A 19698-nucleotide genomic window follows, 5' to 3' on the forward strand; every position below is an offset into this window, starting at 1 on the left:
GATAAACACTTATTCTCTAGACCAGAGCATTTCATGCAGGCTATTGAACAACTGTAGGATGGTAATGACTGTTGGTTACTACCAACCTGGGCTGGATTTGAATAGGTGACCTAAAGACGAAGGGCTTTTGTTTGTTCTTCTACTACCAGTGCTTAAAGAGTGCTGGGTCACAGGCCCAGCAAATAATATTGCTACAGCTTGAGCCAGTTAGCTGAGGGATGCAGACTTCAGCCCTGCCTGAGGGAAAAACCTTGCTGATTTCATTGTCTGCCTGCCCTCCCAAGGAAGAGCAAGGAATCAGAACTGCTGTGGGAAGGAGGAAAAAGATCTGCCTGGCTCCTCTCAGGAGCCAAAGTGGCTCTCACAGGAAGGGAGAGACGGAGCAGAAAGAGGAAGCAGCCCCTTAAGATGGCTCTGCTCCCTCCTTCCCTCCTGTGAGCAAGAGAATGGCTCTACTGTTCCTCTCCCCTCCTCTTCCTGCTGAACCCAGCCTGGAAGAGGTACAGGGGTATGACATTTCAGGGAGCAATCCAGACCAGTGAGGGGCTGTGTCACCCTTGCCCGGCAACCTGTGGTGCCTCACAATGCTTTGTAGCTGTAGCTCCCACCTAGGCCACTCACGAACAGCAGGCAGGTCACATCCTGAGAGTCTGTGTATAGCTGTAGCCTGCCAGCCACATGTTAGTCCCACTCTGGTTTTCACCAGCTTTGATTACTACTTACAGAGTGATCCCAACATATCCCCAGTCCCAAATTTTCATCCAAAACATGTATTCTGCACTGTCCAGCCCCCTCCTCACCAGTCCAGATATATTAGGTCTGTTGCCCCTCTTAGGGGATCAGTATACAACAGTTTGCTACCCTAACTGGAGTTACCCACACAATTCAGTTTAAATACAACACTGGATTACTTTTGATTAAAGAATAAAAAAGTTTATTTAATTACACAGACAGAGGTTTGAGTGAATACAAGTATAAGGCATTAAAGTCTGAAATGGTTACAAAAGAAATAAAGATAAAACTCTTCCTAGTACTAAAATTTAACAAACTAGACTTGATTCAAGGTGAAATCTCTTACCACACATTCCCAGTAACATGGCTGATCAAATTCTCAGGCCAGGATCTCCCCAAGTCCAAAGGCTGTTTCTTTTGTCATCTTGGATGAAGGAGAGAGAGATGGACAGGGAGAGATAACTACGGGTGTTTTTGCCCCTCACTTTTATAGTTCAGTAACCCTTTGAAATGCATTTGCCTGATAAAGTTCCTTCCCGCTGTGAGGACAGCAGCAAGGTGTCTTGTTGTGAAAAGGTTTCATGCTGTTGTTTGATAAGCTGTAGATCTGTTTGTTCCCACTCCCCTTCTTTACCAAAGAATGGCCACTTGACAGGTGATGGTCCATCAGCTTTGATGACACCTGGCTAGAGGTGTCAGTTTGTCCTTTGTGTTTGAGAACCAGGCTTACCCACTCCTCAGACGTGTCTGATAAATGCACTTCAGTCATGAGTTCAGAGCACGTTCATAACTTTACATCTAATGTTGCTATATACATCTCACCATGATATTATTGACCAGCACATTTAGTTTTTGAAATGATATCTCAAAAGGCATATTTTCACAAAGATTAGTACAACAGTGTGTAGGGTGTGAAAACCAGGGTGTATTCTGTCACAAGGGGATCCTGTTGCAGCCCATGTAGGCCTGGGAGAGGAGGTGACGAGCTCCAGGAGAAGCAGAGGTGGAGAACGCAGAATTGATATGGAGCTAGAGGGTGGTAGAACAGATTTCACTTTTATTTCTGTAGGAAAAGCCCTCCCTCCTGCCCCCTCCCACATGCACTTTTTTTTGGGGGGGGTGTAGTTTTTTGGATAGTTTTTGTTAAAATTAGCTAAATTTCAAAATGAAATGCTGCTTCTCAATGAAAAGCTGAAACATTTAGTTTCAAAATGGCCAAACAAAATGGTTCATTTCCAAATGGCTGAAATGAACTGTTTTGACTCTTGAAAGGTTTCTTTATTATTTTTTTTTTCCAGCTGAAGCTATTTGCAAACTTGGGCCAAATTCAATGAATCATTTCAGAGCCCTGAAAAATGGATTTTTGGCAAAATTAACCATTTGCCTAAAAATTTTACCTAGCTGTAATTTTCATTTCCCCTTATCCAGCACAGGCTGAGAAACAACATAACAGAGCCAAATAAGCCTAATTTTACATTTACTCACTATTGGTTTTAACGTTTTGGAAGTCTGAGGAAAAAAAATCTTGTTCTCTCACAATTTATCTAGGAAAAATGCGTCTTCTGATACATAGGAATTGCCAGACTGCATCAAATTGAGATCCATCTACTCCAGTACACTGCCTCTCATAGTGTTCAGTACCAGATGCTTCAGAGTAAGTTATAAGAACCCCACAGTAGGCAGACGTAATGCATTTTAAATGAGGATTAAAAATATGACAAGATTCGGTTTAAAACCCTCTAAATTGCTTGGAGTCAACCTTAAGAACAACCCAGGATCTTTTGAAAACTGTTTGTAGCCATAGGAACTAGCAGTTATTTGTGGTGATTACTTAGCCCATACTGCTTGATAGTCTAATGACCCAATGTGGAATATAATGTAAAATAGAGTTGAAGTGAAAGATGATAGGGGCGGGAGCTCTGATTGTGCCAATTTCTTCAGCCTCCAGAAGGATTTCTGATTTCAATTTCTTAAGTATTTCTAACTCAGTAATCAAAGTGAGAACACCAGGTGTGTACATAAAGTAAATTAGAATCTAAAATTAGGGATGTCTTTCCTAATGAGGAACAGTTTAGAGATGATTAACTGTTTCATAATAACACCACCTGATCCTTCCTTGTAAGCCTATCTCTTACAGAGCATTCAGCAAGCCTACAGTTGTGGGACGATATAGGGCAGGGCCAGAACATTTTGTCTGCAGCTGAACTGCAGAGCTGGTGAGTTTCCACAACAACAACTGACCATAATTAAGAGATCATCCCAAAGTAAACCTTTTAAATCGATTAACAAATGTTCCATATTGGATTAAACTACACTATCATTTTCAGTGGAAAGGCTTTTGATGCCAGAGGCAAACTCTTCCATGTGCAGCTCAAGCAAGGACTAGAACCTATCAAAGATTTATTAGCTTTTTCTTGAGGGATTCTGGCAAACTTCCTATCAACCGTATTACACACAAACTATTAAAAATGTTAGGTAGAAAATTCAAGCATACAGAGATTAGCAAATGATAGATTTATGGTTGCCTGTACAGCCTTAATTCTGCTCCCCTTATGGATTCATCTGTGCACTGAATGAAGCAGGAGAGTAGTGGGAAAAAATATATATAATCGTGTAATTAAAACCTTTATCACTGTGTGTGTGCATATATATGCATGCAGTGGTGAAAATAAGCTTGCACTTCCTAATTTTTGAGTACTTGATTCTGAAACAATGTTTATTTTTGTATTTGCTTTTTTATAAAAAAAGTAAAACTAAATTTTGTGTTCAACTTTAACAACTAATTTCTCCTTAGGAGTCATAGAAGGATTTGAGCCTTAAACCATCACTATTCTAGTACAGACTGCTATCATATGAGCTAAAAGGTTAACAAAAACCATTTAATCCAAAGAGAAGGCTGTTTTTCTAGGGGGTAGGACAGGAGGGATGGGTTACTATCTTGAGAAAATTGTAGGGGTGAAACCCATGGCAGCCTGTTTTCCACTGTCTTCTGCCCCTTGATTTAAATCAGGAGAGGTCCTGTCCCTTGTATTAGCTGAGCTCTCCCCCTTCTGGCCTAACATGTTGCTACCCACTCTCCTGCCTATCACACTTTCCCTATGGACTCATTCTACTGTGCTGTACATTTGAAGGACATAAAGTGTCAAGACGTGGTATCTTTTATTGGCCCAACCTCTATTGGTGCAAAAAAGGTGCTTTCATGCTCTCACAAAGCAGAAGATGACATAAAGAAGAGCTGTGAGTGGCTCAAAGGTTTGTCTCTCACCAACAGCACTTGGTCCAATAAACAATATTACTTCACCCACCTTGTCTCTCTAATATTGTCAGATCAACACCCCAACAACTCTGCATACAGAAAGCATTATGCTGGTTTTCAGATGCCTACAGCCCACAATGCTTTACTCAGGATGCAAAATTATACCGTGGTCTCACTGCCCGGGATACTTTCTGTCAGTGCTACTTTCACGTGCCATAGAGCAGGTGCCATGTTAACTGGCCAGGGCAGGTGGCCCACGCTAGGGGCCAGGGACACTTAGAGCTCATGTAGCCTCTGCAGCCCGTGGGCAGCATCCTGCCCTGTTCAGTGGCTGGGCTGCGCCAAGGACACATGTCGGGACGCTTGCTGTGTCATGGCGATGGGGGCTGGGGACACTGGCTCCAGGGGCGGGGCAGGCAGGCAGGCAGAGGCATCTGCCCTGCCATGTGGCTGGAGCAGAGGGGGTTGCACTGAGGCGCGCCCAGCTGCCGGCTACCCTGCTCCCTCCCATAGTGAGGGAACTAGGGGTCCAGCTGCCCCCCCCCCCCGCCGGGGGCTTGCCGTGGTCCCTGTCACATACAGGGTTTGCAGTTTGGTTCAATGCCTCTCAGCTCCCCCAGGATACACACTGTGCCAGCCCCGCTGCCAGCCGGGCACTGGGCCACCCGCCCAGCAAGGACAAAGCACCGAGCAGCTGCCTGGTCTCGCCGCCTGCCGAGCGCACCCCCACAGAGCGATGGCGGGCGCCCCAAGCACCGAACGTGGTAGACCCCCCCCCCCCCACAAAGCGATGGCGGACGCCACGCTCCCTGGGCTTCCGGCATGCACCAGGGCGAAGCTCTCTCTACACAGAGCAATGGCGGCCTCCCTTCCCACGGTACGGTCCACCGGCATGGGCAGCGGGCGGGACCCTATCCCCACAGAGCGATGGCGGCCGCCGTTCCCAGCATGCACCAGCAGGAACCTGACTCCGCCCCGCCCGCTGGGCCGAGCTCCCAGGATGCCCGCGCAGAGGGTCCCCCTCCCACAGCGCCATGGCCAGCGCCTCCGCTCGCGCCGGTCCCGTCATGCACCGCGCGGGGGCGGGCTGGTTCCCCGGAGTTCGGACGCTCGCGGAGCTAAGATGGCGGCGCGGGCGCCAAATACGATTGCGAACCGGCTGCGCGCGTGAGGCGCCGGGCGGGGCGGGATGGACGCCTCGGCCTGTATGAAGTCCCTGCTGCTGGCCGCCGCCCAGTACCGGGCCGCCAAGAGCCCAGCGCACGCGGCGCTGCTGCAGCGCAGTCTGGAGGTGAGCGCGCGGTCAGCCCGGGGCCCCCGGGAGAGACGGAGCCGGGCACCGCGCAGCTCCCTGCGTCACACCCCTCGTCGGGCTGGGGGCTGCTCCTAGCCCGCCTCCTTGGTCTCTCTCTGCTCGGCGGGTGGGGAGTTACTGTGGGGTCCTAGAATACTGGGTGGGTGTTTCCTTAAAGCCCCAGCTCCGGGAGTCCCGGGATGAGCGTGGGGGGGGCGGCTTTTTTTTTTTTTTTTTAAATCCGTGTTAAGCTTGGAAAAGTCGGTTTACCCTGTTGCTCGTTTGGACCTTTTCACACAGGAATAGAGAAAAGGAAAAATACTTTAAAAAATATGCCTTTATAAAACAAAACAGTGGCAACTGTCAGGGAGCCTAAAAGGCAGGCATACGCTTGAGACTTTTTAACTTATTGAATTGGTCAAAGCTTCAGGATGACTGTCCTTGGAAGATATGCTAATACTTTCGTGCTGTCATTTAATAATCGTATTCTGCATTTATGTAGTCTCTTATGCACGCCAAAGCACTTCTTAGTTTGATCTACAGATAATACAATGGGGGGTCATTTCATAACTAGAAATTGTAAATATTAACAAACAAAGCCGTGGGGTGAGACTTGAATGAAGCAATTTCCTTAGAAATTGCTGGAATCTATTTTATAACATGTGTCTTTACAGTTAAAATGTGGTTCTAGCCTCCTTCCCCAGCGCTGTGGATCGGGTTAAAAAAATCTAAATACATGTTAAAACTAGGACTGTCAAGCGATTAAAAAAATTAATTGCGTGATTAAACAATACAGTAACTTCTCACTTAACGTTGTAAATGTGTTCCTGGAAAATACGACTGCAAGTGGAAACGATGTTAAGCGAATCCAATTTCTCCATAAGAATGATTATAAACAGGGGGGTTAGGTTCCAGGGAAACTTTTTTTTTTTTTTGCAATAGTTGGGCGGTGCCCCCGCCTTACCCCACACAGACACAACCCGCTGGCACTGGAGACAATGAGGCAGGCAAGGAGGCTGAAGGTGCTGTAGGCTAGGAGAAGCACATTGCTCAGCAGCAGTGGTAGCTTCCCCTACTCTGCAAGCACCAGTGGCAGGGGGCTCAACCCTCAGCTTGCCCATTCCACCCCTTCCCCCAAGCCCCCACCCTTAACCTGCCTATTCTTCCCCCCGCCTTACTCTGCATGCTGCTTCCTCCCTCCTGCCCACAGCAATCAGCTGGCTTGTGACATTCAGGGGGCAGGAAGGTGGGGGGAGAAGGGACTAGGCGCGCAGCCTCCCCCCTTCCTCCCCTGGCTTCTGCCCTCGGCAATCAGCTGGTTTGTGGCGTTGGGAAGGGAGGGGGAGTCTGTGTATTGATTCCTCGCTCCTCCCTGCTCTCTCCTGAACGCTGCAAGCCAGCTGCAAGCCAGCTGATTGCCGCGGGCAGGAGAAGGGGGAAGGCGCTGATCTGTGGGGTCTGCCGGCGGGCGGGAGGTGCTGTGGGGGGCGCAAAGGGGAGCTGATGGGGGGGCTGCCAGCTGTGGACAAAGCAGGCAGCCAAACAACATTATAGCGAAGTATTGCACAACTTTAAATGGAGCATTTTCTATAATTGAGCAGGCACGTAAGATCAGAACAACGTTAAGCGAGAGAACGTTGAGTGGGGAGTTACTGTAATAGATTATTTAAATATGATTTATTATATTAAATGCTGTTATTTAAGAATTAAATATTTTTGGATTACAACAATACAAAGTGTACAATGCTCACTTTATATTATAATGTTTGATTACAAGTATTTAGTCTGTAAAAAAACAAAAGAAATAGTATTTTTCAATTCACCTAACATAAGTACTGTAGTGCAATCTCTTTATCATGAAATTTCAACTTACAAATGTAGAATTATGTACAAAAAAACCTACATTCAAAAACCAAACAACGTAAAATTTTAGAGCCTGCAAGTCCACTCAGTCCTATTTCTTGTTCAGCCAATCGCTCAGACAGACAAGTTTGTTTACATTTCCAGGAGATAATGCTACCTGCTTCTTGTTTACAATGTCACCTGAAGAACAGGTGTTCTGATGGTACTGTTGTAGCCGGAGTCGCAAGATGTTTACGTGCCAGATGTGCTAAAGATTTATGTCCCTTCTTGCTTCAACCACCATTCCAGAGGACATGCGTCCAGGCTGATGATGGGTTCTGCTTGATAACAATCCAAAGCAGTGCAGATTGACGCATATTCATTTTCATTATCTAAGTCAGATGCCACCAGCAGAGGGTTGATTTTCTTTTTTGGTGGTTCCATCAGAACACCTCTCTGGTTCTGTAGTTTCCTCATCGGAGTGTTGCTCTTTTAAGACTTCTGAAAGTATGCGCCACGCCTCGTCCCTCTCAGATTTTAGAAGGCACTTCAGAGTCTTAAACCTTGGGTCGAGTGCTGTAGCTATCTTTAGAAATCTCACATTGGTACCTTCTTTGCGTTTTGTGAAATCTGCAGTGAAGGTGTTCTTAAAATGAACATCATGTCATCATCTGAGTTGCCTATAATATGAAATATATGGCAGAAACGGAGCCGTTTCTCCTCCAAGGAGAATTCTCCCCCAAGGAGTTCAGTCACAAATTTAATTAATGCATTTTTTTTTTTAACAAGCGTCATCAGCGTGGAAGCATGTCCTCTGGAATGGTGGCCGAAGCATGAAGGGGTATATGAATGTTTAGCCTATCTGGCACGTAAATAAGTTGCAATGCCAGCCACAAAAGTGCCATGCAAATGCCTGTTCTCACTTTCTGGTGATCTTGTAATTTAGAAGAGGGCAGCATTAGCTCCGATTAAATGTAAAACATTTGTTTGAGCGATTGGCTGAACAAGAAGTAGGACTGAGTGCACTTGTAGGCTCTAAAATTTTACATTGTTTGGTTTTTGAAAGCAGTTACGTAACAAAAAAAATCTACATTTGTAAGTTGCACTTTCACGATAGAGATTGCACTACAGGACTTGTATGAGGTGAATTGAAAAATACTATTTCTCTTTATCATTTTTACAGTACAAATATTTGTAATAAATAATTTACTCTTTGAATTCAGTTATAAGACAGAATACAATATATATGAAAATGTAGAAAAATATCCAAAATATTTAATGAGTTTCAATTGATATTCTATTGTTAAACAGCGCGATTAAAACTATGATTAATCATGATTAATTTTTTTAATTGTGATCAGTTTTTTAGTTAATTGTGTGAGTTAACTGCGATTGACAGCCCTAGTTAAAACTCTAAGCAACCTTGTTTTCCCAAAATGCACTTGATGTAGAATTATATACAAAAAAACCTGCATTCAAAAATAAAACAATGTAAAATTTTAGAGCCTGCAAGTCCACTCAGCCCTATTTCTTGTTTCAGCCAATCGCTCAGTCTGCTGGTGCGAGTTATGAGTGGTACATGAATGTTTTACAGCTGAAATTGTCAGTTGCATAACTTTCAAAATATGCTCAAATGAAGATAATTAATTTAATATTTTAATGAGTCTGTCTGTAGCTTTTCCATGTTCGTTCATTTTTGTTTTTCATTGTCTATAGCAACCAACTGTAGACATAACTGCTGTAATTTTTTTGTTGTCTATTGTATATACTAGTTCTAGCAAGCTATTCCATGGTATAGGCTGTAGAGTTAAAATGAGATTAATTCCAGCGTGTTTTAATTAATTTGATGGTTCTACATAAAAGAAAACAAGTCTTTCTTTGACAACCACTAATTTGGAGTTGAAGAAATAGAGTTCAGTCTTTCTGCCTTGCATTCTTTAATACAACAGATAAGTTCTTTGTGAATGATATTTCATATCTTTGTACAGAATAATGCCTTTTTATTGAAATCTGTGTCTTACTGTGAATTAGTCTATCATATTTAATTGGGAACTAATTTTCAAACATTCTGTTTAAACAATACATTTCCAGGCTATGTAAAACCAATTTTTTTTTTATCCTAAAAGATATATAAACTGGTGGGTAACTTACCTGATGCTGTATGTTTCTTATGTACAAATACAGACTTGTAGTATTTTTGTATTTATAAACTAGTAATGATTTGTGTTCACGCTGCAGCAGCTGTTAACTTAAAATCAATTCCCAGTGGTATAATTGGTAGAGCTGTGCACAAAGTAAACCAACTGTTAATTATGAGTCCGAAACAGAAGAAATGTATGTTTTTCAAATATAAAGGGGACACATACAGTACAGTAACTCCCCACTTAATGTCCTCTCGCTTAACGGTGTTTTGATCTTGCGTCCCTACTCAATTACAGAACATGCTCCATTTAAAGTTGTGCAATGCTTTGCTATAATGTTGTTTGGCTGCCTGCTTTGTCCACGGCTGCCTGCTTTGTCCACAGCTGACAGCCCCCCATCAGCTCCCCTATGGCCCCCCCCACAGCATCTCCCAGCCGCTGGTAGACCCTGCGGATCAGCGCCTTCCCCTTCCTCCTCCTGCCCATGGCAATCAGCTGGCTTGTGGCATTCAGGAGGGGGCGGGGGAGGAGTGAGGACTTGGCATGCAGGCTCCCCCTGCCTCCCGAACGCTGCAAACCAGCTGATTGCTGCGGGGAGGAAGGGGGGAGGCTGCGCGCCGTGTCCACCCTCCTGCCCCCTGAATGTCGCAAGCCAGCTAATTGCCGTGGGCGGGAGTGAGGGGGGAGGAGTGAGGATGCTGCGTGCGGAGTAAAGGAGGGGGGAAGAAGAGAAGGGTTAAGAGTGGGGGCTTGGGGAAGGGGTGGAGTGGGCGGGCAGAGGGTTGAGCCCCCTGCCCCTGGTGCTTGCAGAATAGGGGAAGCTGCTGCTGAGCAACGTGCTTCTCCTAGCCTACAGCACCTTCAGCCTCCTTGCCTGCCTCATTGTCTCCAATGCCAGTGGGCTGTGACTGTATGGGGTAAGGCGGGGGCACCTCTCAACTATAGTACTGTACTGTATGGCAAAAAAAAAAATTTCCTGGAACCTAACCCCCCTGTTTATATTCATTCTTATGGGGAAATTGGATTCACTTAACATCGTTTCACTTAAAGTTGCATTTTTCAGGAACAGAACTACAATGTGAAGTGAGGAGTTACTGTAATGAAAAACATGTTTCCAGAGTTTACAAATTCAACAAAAGTGGGTTAAAAGAGGCAAGCGAAAGTATCTGTGTGCTATCAAGGATGCCACTGGTGTTGGCAGTATATTGCATTGAACTGAAAATACAACTCCCCTCTGAATCTTGTGCAGAACTGAGACAAATATTGTTGCAGTTATATAATACTTATTTAATTTAAAATGTGTTTTTAGGTTATCTCTGGATTGAAGCTAACAAGATTGTTTGCATCAAACCAAATACTGCCAAGTGAATGTCTGAGCTGTTTAGCGGAGCTCATTGAGGACCCAAATATAAGTCCATGTCTAATCCTGTCTGTGATTACTTTGCTGTCACAACTAGGTAAGTTGTTCACATCTTTAATTTTTCTTTTGGGGAATTAAAGCTAAATTTTCAAAGATTGTTAATAAGTCTTAAAACAGTTGGAATCTGTGACAGGTTGCATTTGCAAGTGAGTTATCTGCTATACTATCTGTGTAAATTGCATTGATTTGAGGGATGGGGAATAATTAACTATGTACTGTAACAAAATTAAGTATTTAGTTTTCTAATATCTTATTCCTGGCAATGTGTAATATCTTGCATTCTATGGGAGCACAGAAATTGCCAAACTGAATCAGAAAATATATCCATCTGGTTTAGTATTGTCTCTAATATGGCCCATACCAGATGTTTCAGAGAACTACGTAAAAGCTCCTGTGCTTGACAGCTATCTAATACACCAGTGGTTCTCAAACTTTTGTTCTGGTGATCCCTTTCACATAGTATGTCTCTGAGTGTGACACCACCACCCCCTTATAAATTAAAAACACTTTTTAATATATTTAACACCATTATAAATGTTTGATGCAAGGCAGGGTTTGAGGTGGACGCTGATAGCTCGCAACCCTCCATGTAATGACCTCCCCCCAGTTTGAGAACCCCTGTAATACACCCATAGGAGAAGTTTGTTCCTCAATCCATATAGTTCGTGGTTGTCTTCTCTCTCTCCCCATCAACCTAGCTTGTGTAACTGAATGACACTTGCAGTATTCATTTTCTTTGACAGCTGCTTTCCCTTTGAGATTCTTTCACAGTGCAATTAGCAGAAGTGTCTGAGATAAAAGAGAGGGTTGCTGGCAGGGCATTTGTTATGGGGCTGCACATTTGGAACTTGCTTCTGCTCTTTAACAGACTCCGGGTGATTCAAGCCAATCTCCAGGGCATGCTTGAAGGATGATCTTTGCTTTCTGGCATCTAGCCCATAAAAGTTGGGAAATGAAAGAGGTTGCAGGGCATTTGAAGGGGGCTGGTTGTCTTAGGTTTATTACATCTGGTTGTATGTTGGTATGATACGGGATAGTTGGAGTCTGTTTTAAATCTTTTTTTTTTTTTTGTAAAGGATTTTAATGGGTTCCTAGAGCTTGAAACAGTTTTTTTTTTAAATGTGTAGCAGTAACCTAGACAAAATGCCTGTTTTAAGCCTATTAAGTTATATTCTGTGTCATGTGATCTGAGGGTGATGGGTCATGGTTAGAGGTAGATTTGAGACTGGATAGTTTGCAATGGCAGTGATCACCTTTGTAAAAGTCTGCTTGTTTACTCACTAGAGCGAAGAGTAGTTGTATCTTGCCGTGTGTTTGATCTGTGAGTAAACTTAGTTTTAACCCCCCCGCCCCCCGCGCATCTTGGTTGAAGAACTACAGGTAGATTTTTCTGCACAGGCTAACAAAGCTGCTTGACAGTTTTGTGCAGCTGGCCTATAATACTTCAAGAGGGTTTTTTAGTCAGGGTGGAATGGTTCTTACAACATCATGTGAAGTAAGTGGAAGTGTTCCCATGTTGCATTTAGGCAGAAGGTAGTCTGGAACAAGCAGAGAGAAGTTTTGACTTGCTCATGGTCACAGAGCATGTACAAAGTTTAAAAGCTGGTTTAAAAAAAAATACATACACACAACAACAACAAAACTAGGGATAGAGCTCAGAGTTACTGGTTCCCAATTCAGTGCTCAGACTGCTAGCTAATGCTGCTTTTATTATTAACTGCAATTGTGCAGGACAACATTAACAAATGACTTTACACTGTAGTTTTGGACAAAGAGACCAGAGAAGCTCTTCAGAATACTTATAATTTGACTAGCGTGCTGGCAGGAGTGGTTCACCGAAGCTCTACAAATCCTAATGATCCAGTATTGTTACAGGTAAGACAAAATAATGCTTAATATTTTATCTGTATCCTAAAGTTAATTCTTCTGAAGAGTCTGTTCTCAAACATTTATAACAAAACCAAAAATGCTATATTTTTAATAAGCAGGGATCCCTAATAGAAATCATGCATTTTAGGAAACTCAAGGTCAGGAATTCTCACAAAAAATGTTTTGGTGGCCTTAGCGTGCAGCCACCAACTCTTGATGGTGGCTGCTCTGACAATGTTTCTTAAAATACTTAACTTGAGGAAAAACAAATATGCACATATACATGTCCAAATCACAATTTATTTAAGTAGGGTTTTTTGCTGTCTCAATAATAAAAAATAATGTACAATTGTCTCTTCTTTACTGGACATAAACAGAATAGAAATAAAATAAGGTGCTTTGCATGGTCTTGTCTTTTTTGTTTTGTTTTTGTTTTGTTTTATTCCTTTTTTTAGACTTGCTAGCTAGTACAGACGCTAGTACACCTTGCGTAACTCAAATTTTGCGTAAGTCGGAAACGTATACCCAACAGTTACGGAGCCCAAAAAACCTTCCTATTTCTAGCTTACGGAACTTTTCTCGTAAGTGTGAATTTGCGTAAGTTGGGTCTTGCGTAACCTGGGGAGCATCTGTAAGTCTACTGCTGTGAGAAAAGGAGTACTTGTGGCACCTTAGACTAACCAATTTATTTGAGCATAAGCTTTCGTGACCTACAGCTCACGAAAGCTTATGCTCAAATAAATTGGTTAGTCTCTAAGGTGCCACAAGTACTCCTTTTCTTTTTGCAAATACAGACTAACACGGCTGTTACTCTGAAACCTGTCTACTGCTGTGAAAACTGATACTTGTATGTTTGCTAATATACTTTAAACAGCAGACTTACTATATAGCTCGGAGGCAGTGAAGAGTGATGATAACAAATATCACTTTTCACAGCAGACTTACTCAGCCCTAGCACGAGCCGGGCAATAAATTAAGCCCTGGATAGAAAGGTGGGTAGGGAGGCAGTGGGGGCCAGGGGTGATGGAGGGCTGAGGGAAGTGCCAGGGCCCGGAACATTTGGGGGGTTGGTGAGCCTGCAGCCTGAGCTTGAAGCCCTGCAGCCAGAGCCTGCCACCCACCACCCCAGGGTGGAAGCCCATGTCCCACTGCCCCTGGGAATGTGGGCAACTCACATCAGCTGCCTGCTCCTCTGGCGTTTGTGGCTCCAGAAAGGAAAAGCCACTTCTTCCCTTCCTCAATTGCTGTTCAGGAGGCTGTGGCTGCAAGAAGAGCCCTTGGTGGCCGCATTTGCGAAATGCTGCTCAAGGTGATCTCCCTGATATATAGAATCAAAGTATTTAAGTTGTATATTTTATTTACTGTCTCAAAGTTTTCTATATCATCATCATCGTAGTATCTAAGTGATGTACAAATGGTTTTAGGACTACTTTTCAGTATTTACTTATGGTAAACTGCTTATTTACTTTTATCTTGTGTTTTCACCTCGCTCTAATTTACAAAAACTATTAACTTAGAAATTGGCAATGTTTACTTCAAGAAATGAGTGAGGGGGGAGTGGGTTCATTTTCTATTATTTTGAAGCAAGTATTAGCTTTTAGGATATCACTCTTGATAGTCTGATATCTCTCTGCTGTCTTGCATATTTCCATCTTTAAATTTTTGTTACAGACCCTTTTAACCCCCCATCTCTTGCGGCACCCTTCATTTGTAGATCTCAAAGCACTTTACAAAGGAGACAGACATCTCTATCCCTTTTCATGGATGGGAGAATGAATGATATAAATACCAATAGACAGTGATTCTCTGGTCAACTTATTTGTGTCTACTCTAACATCAGTCATTAATGAAAGGAAAACTGGCTTTTTCCCACTGAACGGTCTGCAGGTTACTTACAGCGTGTCCATGTTTTCGTTTTGCCATCTGTTCACTGCTGTTTGAAGGCGGAACCAGACCTATCAGACAAGGCAGAATGGGAATGGCTGTACTTTTTTAGACCCTGCCATATATGTTCTGCCACCAGCAGCTTCAGGCAGATCCTATTCATTCTTCTTAAAGCAGTCCTCCCCAGATTGATTTCACTGGTTCACTCTTTATTAACCCAGAGCATTTGGCAATGCTTTTTTTAATCCCTGTAGATTTTCTTTTAGCTGGTACTGGTCTCCCAGCTGTCACTTCACTGCCATCCTTGTTGTGTTGCAGCTCTCTCTTTCTTTATGGTAGAGAGAAAAGACAGACAAAAGAACAGGATCTGCCTACAATACTGCACTCCTTTGATGGTGTTTAGACAGGGATCTGCAGGGACCAGATTGAGTCACCATTGGAGCCCACCTCTTCTGATCTAAGGGGACTCTCCACAGGTCAGAGGGCCTGTGGGGGACTGTTAAGGCACTAGGCGACTGAAGCAGCTCATGGGTTTGTCTGGTGTCTAACATAGGAAAGCTTCTCTCAGTATGAAAATTCCCATTTAAAATAGCAGTGAAGTGTTGAGGGTAGTGGCAACCAGCATATTTATATTTTTCCCCACTTTCCTAACTTAGAAATTGTAAGTTAGGTTATGTATTTGGGTGATAACCTTGGCTATGCTATGTAAAGGTTTACAGTCAAATCTCAAATTAGCTACTTTGGGAAGTTGAGTGAGTTGAGTGAGTCACTGTCATTTCTCTGCACATAAAAAGGGGAATGGGGGCGTATTTATAGTACAGTTTGTAGGAAAATGTTTTTTCCCTGGGAAAATTTTTGTTGTAAACAGACATTTCCTATGGAAATTTTCCATTTTGACAAAAAAGCCATATTCCTTTGGGGGAAAAGCCTTCATGTTAAAAAAAAAAAAAAATTATACTGTTCTTCTTAGTATGCATGTCTGCTTACAATATACTATTGCTGTTGTGGATTACATTTTGGAGGTCTCTAAATAGTTATATGGGATTTGTTTAAAAAAAAAATAAAAAAAATTCAGGAGCCCCACTGAAACCCAGTTAAATATAGAGAATCCCTCCACCTCATTGCAAGTTTATTGGCCAAGCTGTGTGGGAGAACTGGGCAACCTATTTCTAAGCAATTTGTATGTGTTTGTGAGCATTCAAATGTACTAATCCAAGATTGTTACCTTGCTTTCATTAATTAAATAAAGATATGCTAGGTGAATATCCCACATGTATCAATACTACATTGTTTCTGTAATACCATAACTTTATACTTAATGAGATCTAAATGTGATCAAGTCTCAAAATTAACACTGCTTGTTCTTATGACTCATTAAACTGTAGAGAAGTATCCTCTAGTCTGAACACCAAATGTCCATGTTCTACAGTAGAATGCCGTGGGAAGGCTATATAATTGACTTCATTTTATTTCTTCAGAGTATTCAACTTCTGCAGAGATTAACCTACAATGTCAGAGTTTTTCAAGCCAGCACTAATACTGATGAATTGATTTTATTCCTAATGCGTCATATGTAAGTATGTGTCCAATTTTCTTTCTGGGGAGGAAATCTTTAGCTAAACACATTTCTAAACTTTCTTTAATAGCTTCATTAATGTGTTATTTCACAAGCTTTGGATGTAGCATAAATTATGTAGTAATTGCTTCTAAATTACCAGACATTTGTCTCTTTCAAAATGCTATTGTTGCAAAGAATATTCAAAGATGGGGCATTTACTTATGATTTTCAACAGCTGGTAGAGTTTAAGGAGAATTTGAGCTTTTTGAAGAAATAAGTCAAAAAAACTAAAATAGCAGAACACTTCTGCCTGTCATTTAGACTTATTTCACAATTTGAACCACCAACTCTACAACAAGCTCTGTGCTGGCAGATCCCTGTGCCTGTGTAGAGCTCTAGTGACTTTACATGCACCTGAAGCCCGTTGCCGGTTCAGGACCATAGACATGAATGAACTGTCATATGATTGGTTTCACTTTTGTATTGTGGGTAGCTTTCCCATACTGAATATGCATTGCAAGTTTATAAATGTCCTTTTAATACATGACTGTAATTTGGATGGATGTTTATATATAGAAGGAGATTTCATTGAATTCTGAATATATAAATGAAGCTAAATGGCTGTAACCGTTAAATTCTTAAGTCCTGTGGAACTTTTTTTTAGTCAATCAACAGAAGATGAATTAACGATACCATGTTTGGGACTAATGGCAAATCTTTGTCGACACAATCTCTCTGTTCAAGCTCATATAAAATCTTTGGTAAGAAACTTCTCTGATTATGTATTTTCTCTTCTGGGGATAGAGGAAAGGAAGAGAGTAGTCAGAATCTGATCATTTGAGGACTTAGAGCTCCTTTTCACAGACATCCTGTTTCTCCCCATCCCTCATGCAGTGATGATTCCAACTTTCCCTCCAGAGCTTGCAGTCCCACTTTATCCCACTGATCGTTTTCCTCAATTTTAATGTGAAGCGCCTACTCTTAGAATCATAGAATATCAGGGTTGGAAGGGACCTCAGGAGGTCAGGCTCTTCTCTGTGCTTTGTCCACACCATTACCACCTAGTTCAGATTGCACCTACTGCTTCCACGCTTTGTTAGTGAAAGATTTAAGTTGAGGTCTGATTCTGACCCACCAGTTGAGATCTTGTGGGAGAAGCTAAGTTTTGTCAGTGTAAAAGCATGGCATCTTCTTTATATCTTTAACATTAAAACAGTCTCATGTTACTATTGTAGATGGATTTGGATAACCAGTGTTGATTTTTGGCATAACTTGAATACTTAAGGCTTTTGCCCATCTGAGAAGAAAGCAAAAATCACCCCTGATCTTGATGTTGGATTCATGCCCTTATTCAGCATCGACACCAGTTTATTCAACAGTAGTATACTTTCACTGTTATTCCCTCCACTACACAAATTAACGTTAAGTGTGGTTTTTAGTTGAGTGATGAATTCCCAGCAAAGTTGAAAAACTGTGGCATTTTATGGGGGGGGAAAGACAGATTCCATGCCATTGGAATTAATCCAGGGGGCCAGATTAAAGTGAAAAGGGAAATCCACATCTCAGTTAGCTTCTCTGCAGACTCAAGCAGACATCATCCTGTTGCTTTACATTTGGCTTGTCTTGGTTGTTTTTAGATTTCTCTACTATGATATAGGCTCCAAACATATTTTTTAGTGAAAGCTGAGAATTTGGAGCATAATTATGTGCCATGAGGTGAAGTCTAGTGCTGCAGAATTAGAGTACACAGGATCCTACTTAAAAGCCTAGGGAGTAGTTAACACCCTTCAAGTTACTCCTGGTTCCTTAGGGCAAACTAAAGCTAAAATTTTCACCAAATAATTCTCACCCTAATTAAGGGAATAAAATGGAAAAGTGAAATGTACCCTCAGCTTTTCCAAACTATTTAGGAGCATACATAGATATTTCCAGCATGTGGGGAAGTTAATCCTTCCATAGATGTCATTGAAAGTATACCTCCATTGTAACCCTGATATTTATAAAGAAAAAAATATAGCCGAATTAGACAGGAATCGGGTGTCCATTTATGATAGCTATCTTTTATCTATAAAGACATATGTTCATGAAATGGCATTCCATTCATCTTGTAAAATGAGTGAAAATCCTTCCTCCCCTTTTTCTTTACCATTCAAGTTTGACTTAAAATTTCTGTTCTAGAGGATACTTTGCATACCGGTATGTGCCTTAAGTGGAAATCACATTTTGTATATTTCCCATGTAATTCACTGACCTTTTTCTGGGTATCACCTTAGAATAGTTCTTAGGCTAGATTGAATCCTTGTTTATAAAACATTATTCCAGACAGTTCTATCAATTATATTCTCATCAAAACTGTCAAATGCTAATGAGTTTCTCCTTTTTGCTATAGAATGACGTGAAGGGTTTCTATCGTACCTTGATCAGTTTCTTGGCCCATAGTAGTTTAACTATGGTCGTGTTTGCACTTTCGATATTATCAAGCCTGACTTTAAATGAAGAAGTTGGAGAAAAGGTAAGTAAATATTTCGGAGTCTTGTAATGAAAATCTCACTGAAATTTGTAAACTTTGAGTAAAACTATCGAGTAACCACAATGACTGAGTCGGTTGTTCTGATTGTTTTGACTAGTGGGAGATGATTTATTGGTGTTGTAGCATAAATAGCTCTCATTTCCTTTTATTAGCTCTTCCATGCCCGAAACATTCATCAGACATTTCAGTTAATATTCAACATTCTTGTAAACGGCGATGGCACACTGACAAGAAAATATTCTGTTGATCTACTCATGGATCTGCTGAAGAACCCCAAAATTGCAGATTATCTCACTAGGTATGACTTTGCTTTGTAAAATTAGCCAGTTGCAGTTTTAGACTCATCTTCAAATAATGATGAAAGAAACTTAACATCCTGAGTTCCTATTTAAAAAAAGGTTTCGGAGTAGCAGCCCTCTTAGTCTGTATTCGCAAAAAGAAAAGGAGTACTAGTGGCACCTTAGAGACTAACAAATTTATTTGAGCATAAACTTTCGTGAGCTACAGCATCTGATGAAGTGAGCTGTAGCTCACGAAAGCTTATGCTCAAATAAATTTGTTAGTCTCTAAGGTGCCACAAGTACTCCTTTTATTTAAAAAAAAATGTTTAGATAGAAACATAAAATACAAAAACAAGCTTCAGGAGAAAGTGATTTTTAAACTGTAGCTTAGTCTTTTTGAATATAGCAGTTACAAGATGGAGGATGTTTCCTTTGTCTTTTATTTCTTCCTATTGGCTTTTCATTACTATTCTAGGGATGTGGCTGGAAGAGGGCATTTTAATCCACTGCTGTTCATAAATGTTTAATCGAGTAACTACGTCATTGAAGTAAGAGCTTAGTTTACTTTTTCTCATTTAAAATCTAGATATGAACACTTCACCTCATGCCTCAATCAAGTATTAGGCCTTCTTCATGGAAGGGATCCTGATTCATCATCAAAGGTATTTTACAGAGAGAGAAACTATGGAATCTAATTTACCAAGCATTTGGCCTAAATCAGGAGCTGCTAACTTCTAATACTGTCTCTAGATACTTTGCGGCCTTAACCAAATCTCTCTCACAGGTATTCAGTCCTGTTAAAATCAGTGGGAGTTGAAGGTGCTCAGTATATTCTGGGATCAGGCAATTAACCTCTGTGTCAATTTCACTGTTCATAAAATGAAATAATTC

At 41.7% G+C, this 19698-nt stretch overlaps 1 protein-coding gene across 1 annotated transcript in view; it reads left to right on the forward strand.

Moving 5' to 3' along the window:
• The first annotated feature begins 4992 nt into the window (after positions 1-4992).
• CIP2A (cellular inhibitor of PP2A) overlaps positions 4993-19698 on the forward strand; it is a 35007-nt gene continuing 20301 nt past the window's right edge. The window contains exons 1-8 of the mRNA XM_084636467.1: positions 4993-5279; positions 10575-10722; positions 12448-12560; positions 15917-16011; positions 16661-16757; positions 18386-18508; positions 18679-18824; positions 19394-19469. Coding sequence (XP_084492593.1) covers positions 5178-5279; positions 10575-10722; positions 12448-12560; positions 15917-16011; positions 16661-16757; positions 18386-18508; positions 18679-18824; positions 19394-19469 — 900 coding nt within the window. The 5' untranslated portion in view covers positions 4993-5177. The remainder of the gene's footprint in view (positions 5280-10574; positions 10723-12447; positions 12561-15916; positions 16012-16660; positions 16758-18385; positions 18509-18678; positions 18825-19393; positions 19470-19698) is intronic.

The sequence above is a fragment of the Lepidochelys olivacea genome (genome assembly GCF_965140295.1).
Source record: "Lepidochelys olivacea isolate rLepOli2 genome assembly, chromosome: 1".
In the NCBI taxonomy this organism is placed as follows: domain Eukaryota; kingdom Metazoa; phylum Chordata; order Testudines; family Cheloniidae; genus Lepidochelys; species Lepidochelys olivacea.